Source organism: Protopterus annectens, chromosome 9.part0, assembly GCF_019279795.1.
Source record: "Protopterus annectens isolate FY-2018-M chromosome 9.part0, PAN1.0, whole genome shotgun sequence".
Lineage (NCBI taxonomy): Eukaryota > Metazoa > Chordata > Ceratodontiformes > Protopteridae > Protopterus > Protopterus annectens.
In genome coordinates, this window is record NC_056743.1 from 513,538,859 (window position 1) to 513,543,316 (window position 4,458).

Below are 4,458 nucleotides of genomic sequence, written 5' to 3' on the forward strand. Positions count from 1 at the left end.
TCTGTTTAACTGTCCCGCCGTTGTATTCTATTGGTGGGAGGGTGAGAAAGCGTAAGAAGCGGGGCTGCCGTGGAGGACGGTTAGTCAAATTGAAGATACTGGTGGCTTCTTTCTCTGGCGTTCTGGGAGTTAAGCGAAGGCTGTTTCCTGGGTCTTTGGTGTCCTGGCGGATGTGGGATCCTATAGCTTCGTGGAGTATCCCTGTTGTTGGTTTCTCGATGGGGGATTGTGTTTCTTTTCCACAGTTTCGACGCTGCTGTTTGAGAGGAGTGAATCCGAGGAATTTAAAACCGGTAGCTAAAGCATTGCCTGCTGCAGGAGTTGTGTCAAGTGGGGACTGGTGAATGCCAGGTCAGTGGCTAATAAGACATTTGTTCTAAAAGAGTTTTTTATGCAACATGCGTTGGATATACTTTGTATAACTGAGACTTGGATATCATCTGGTGAATGGAGCGCTATGAATGAACTGGTGCCGGTGGACTGTGTGCTTATTAGTGTGCCCAGAGTTTTAAGACGTGGTGGTGGGCTGGCAGTTATTTGTAGAACAAACCTGCTAATAAAACAACTATATCCTGTAACTACTTATAGTAGTTTTGAATTATGTTTATTTGAATTGGGTCATTTAAGTCCACTTCTTTGTGCAGTGGTCTATAGACCTCCAAGTTATAATAAGGTCTTTATATCTGAGTTCTCTGAATTTTTGACTGAGTATGTTTTACGTTATGATCAGATTATTTTACTTGGGGACTATAATATTCATGTTTGCTGCCCAGATAAGCCACTTGTTTCAGATTTTTGTGATCTGTTAAATTGTTTTAGTTTAAATCAGTGTGTTGATGGGGCCACTCATGAATGTGGTCACACGTTGGATTTGGTATTATCAACTGGGCCTGTTGTGGAAAATCTTTGCATTCATGATGCTGTGTTTTCTGACCATAAACCTATTGTATTTGATGTTAAGTTGTATTCTAGTGTAGAAGATCACTCTGTTTCAGTTAGATTTAGACGTTTTTTTAATCAAGATGTTCTTGAGAAGTTTTCTTCATTATTTAAAGAAGCTATGTTTCAATTTTCAGAATGGTCTACATTGAATGGATTATTAAGCTGCTTTAATGAGACCTGTAGGGATATTTTGGATATTATTGCCCCTCTGCGTTTGAAAAAGAAAAAGTCAGTAAGAAATCCGTGGGTAACGGATATTACTCGAGCTGCAAGGAGGGAATATAGAAGATGTGAAAGGCAGTGGAAAAAGAGTAAGCTTTATGTATATTTAATTGCTTTGAGGGAAAGTTGGAAGGTTTATCAGAATACTGTAAAATCTGCGAAAAGTATATATTATTCTAACCTTGTCTCTGAAAATTCTCATAACCCTAGGATTTTGTATGACGTAATTGATTCTGTTTTAAATGCTCAAGATTATTTTCCAGTTCAGGCTTCTACTATAATATGTAATGATTTTCTTAAATATTTTATGGATAAGGTTGTTAATTTAAGAATGACTGTGCCTATGGTTTCTTTACAGGGTCCATTGATTCCTGTTTCGAAGAAATTATGTACTTTTAATCCAATATTATTGTCAGATTTAGTTAAAATGATAAATGAGGCTAAGCCTAGTGGTTCTCCTGATGATGTTTTACCATCGTTTGTTTGTAAGGATGTGTCTTTAACAGTGGCATCGGTTGTGCTGACAATAATTAACACTAGTTTAGTTTCGGGTGTAGTACCTAATGATTTTAAAAGAGTGGTTATACATCCACTATTGAAAAAATCGGGACTTGATGCATCTGTATTAGCTAATTATAGGCCAATTTCTAAGTTACCTTTTTTGAGTAAGGTGATGGAGAGATGTGTCTATGGTCAATTGTTGGATTTTTTAGATAAAAATAATCTCTTAGAAATTTTTCAATCTGGTTTTAAACCATTACATAGTACTGAGACAGCCTTGTTGAAAGTTATGAATGATATTTTTCTTGCAACTGATGGAGGAAAATCTGTATTATTAGTGTTATTGGATTTAACGGCTGCTTTTGATACAGTTGATCATGAGGTGCTTTTGCACAGTCTTGAACATTATGTGGGAATTACTGGTTCGGCGTTAAATTGGTTTAGGTCTTACCTTTCTGATAGAATGGTATGTGTTCAGCTGGGTGGTTTTTCATCTGATTTTTTCCATCTTCCCTGGGGAGTTCCTCAGGGTTCAATTTTGGGGCCTTTGTTGTTTTGTATTTATATTTTGCCTCTGGGAGACATCTTACGGAAATATGGTATTGACTTTCATCTGTATGCTGATGATTGTCAACTTTATTTACCTTTGGATGAGGCTGATGGTCGATCAATATCAAAGGTTCTGGACTGCTTATGTGAGCTTAAGACATGGATGGTGGAAAATTTTTTGAGTCTTAATGAAGGAAAGACAGAAGTGGTGCTTTTTGGTTCTAGTCGTTATAATGACTCTTTTATGACAGATTGTGGTGAATTGACTCCCTATTTGAAGGATTTTGTTATTAATTTGGGGGTAAAATGGATAGAGATCTCTGTTTTAGGGGTCATATAAATAGGGTAGTGGCATCCTCTTTTTATCAGTTAAGACGTTTGGCTAAGGTGAAACCTTTTTTGTCTAGGTGTGATCTTGAAACTGTGGTGCATGCTTTTATAACTTCACGTTTAGATTACTGTAACTCCATTTTATTTGGAGTGAGTCAGGGTGCCTTATCTCGCCTGCAGCTTGTTCAAAATGCTGCTGGGAAATTTCTGGAAGGCAAACGTAAGTTTGATCATGCTATGCCCATATTGGCAGCTTTACATTGGTTACCAGTTTTCTATAGAATTCGTTTTAAAATTTTGTTATTGGTGTTTAAAGCCCTAAATGGTTTGACCCCAATTTATTTATCAGAGATGTTGCATCCTTATGTTCCTGCTCGGGCACTTCGCTCAGAAGATTTGTCTTTGCTTGTGGTCCCAAGGTCACGATTAAAGACGAGGGGAGACAGAGCTTTTGCTGTCGCAGCTCCAAAACTTTGGAATGAGCTTCCACTTTACATTCGGCAGTCTTCTTCAGTGGCAGTTTTTAAGTCAAAGCTTAAGACTTATTTTTATGATTTGGCTTTTAGTAATGTATGGTGATTATATTTGTATTTTATTTTTTTGTATTTTTTGTAAAGCACTTTGGTGGCATATTATGTCTGTAAGGTGCTATATAAATAAAATTTGACTTGACTTGACCTGAAGCTGGACTAAAAATTGCTCAGTTACCTAAACTCATACTTCAGCACTCTATTATTTGGCCTTACTCAGACTGTAGTACTCACACTCAAAAAGGTAAGGCCTGTAGGTGTGAAATTACCTAATACTGCATCCTTATTTCTACATATGGGAGCATCACGGAGGCAGGTGTAATGGCTGACAGTTTCACTGACATCTGTCTGTCTTTCTTGCTTGGTGTCAGGGTAAGAGCCACACAACACAGCAACACTCTTTATCTATTAATATGCAGTACTTTAATCCTTCCAACTTCAGTTCTGCTCTTTAGTGCAACTGACTGGTTATCTCTACATCACCTGCACCTTGGGATGGCAGTTTGATTCTTTAGTGAGATCTTCCTATCTGTTCTTATCAGACTGGATCAGGTCAACTGTCATTTCCATGAATTAACCTGCTGAGGCTGCAACGGAATAGCTTAACATCAGATGTCCCAGTTACTCTCTTTAGAGCTACATGTAATAGAGTAGATATTTGCTTATTGAGTCTGAAAGTACTTTTTGGTTCATCAAAAATTAATATTAATTACCCTAGACTATTATGAAAAAGGAACTTTGTTACTAAAATCCGTGGAAAGATGCCAACCCAGTTTTTCTCCACAGTCTTCTGGCTCAAAAATTGTTCATCTTTTTTAGTGCACACATTGATTCCATTATTCCTAAACAACCACAATAAAACAACTTAATCCAGTTTATACTTGTGTTCATTACTCTCCTTAAAAAATTATCAATGAAACTCAAACCTGCTTATCAGGTGCAGTCCAGTTTAGTGGCTCTTTGCTGTTTTTTTTCAGCCCCTCAGCTAATCTTTTTGCCTCCTTTTCTATATTCTCCCCTCTCCTATTCCCATCCTTCCCACTTATTTTTTATTGTCCCTGTCCCAGCCCTCCTTCCTTCTCACCTATCTGCCCCTTCTTTCTTGGAATAATTATTTTATTATATTACTACAGTGCCTGTACTTTACAGCATGTGGTCTTCTTTCTAAGTAATGTTTTCTCAGCCAAAAAAGCTGAAGGAAAGATGGGCAAGTTCAGCAATGTAGAAGAACTGCCAATCTGTCCCTGTGACAAGTATAATTAAATATTTACATAGTCATTTAAATGACAGTCAGTTAGTGTTGGAACTGTAGCAAGGAGCTAGTACAGTTTAGCAAAGATGGTGAAATCATGAATGGTGTGCCAGACAAGAGCACTGCCAAGGG

General features: G+C 37.5%; 1 protein-coding gene across 1 annotated transcript; it reads left to right on the plus strand.

Annotated features, from left to right (window-relative positions):
- Positions 1–457: 457 nt before the first annotated feature.
- LOC122810541 lies at positions 458–3,123 on the plus strand. The gene is given in 2 exon segments (XM_044082122.1): positions 458–2,516; positions 2,519–3,123. Coding segments are annotated over 2 exon segments (2,664 nt in total).
- Positions 3,124–4,458: the final 1,335 nt, after the last annotated feature.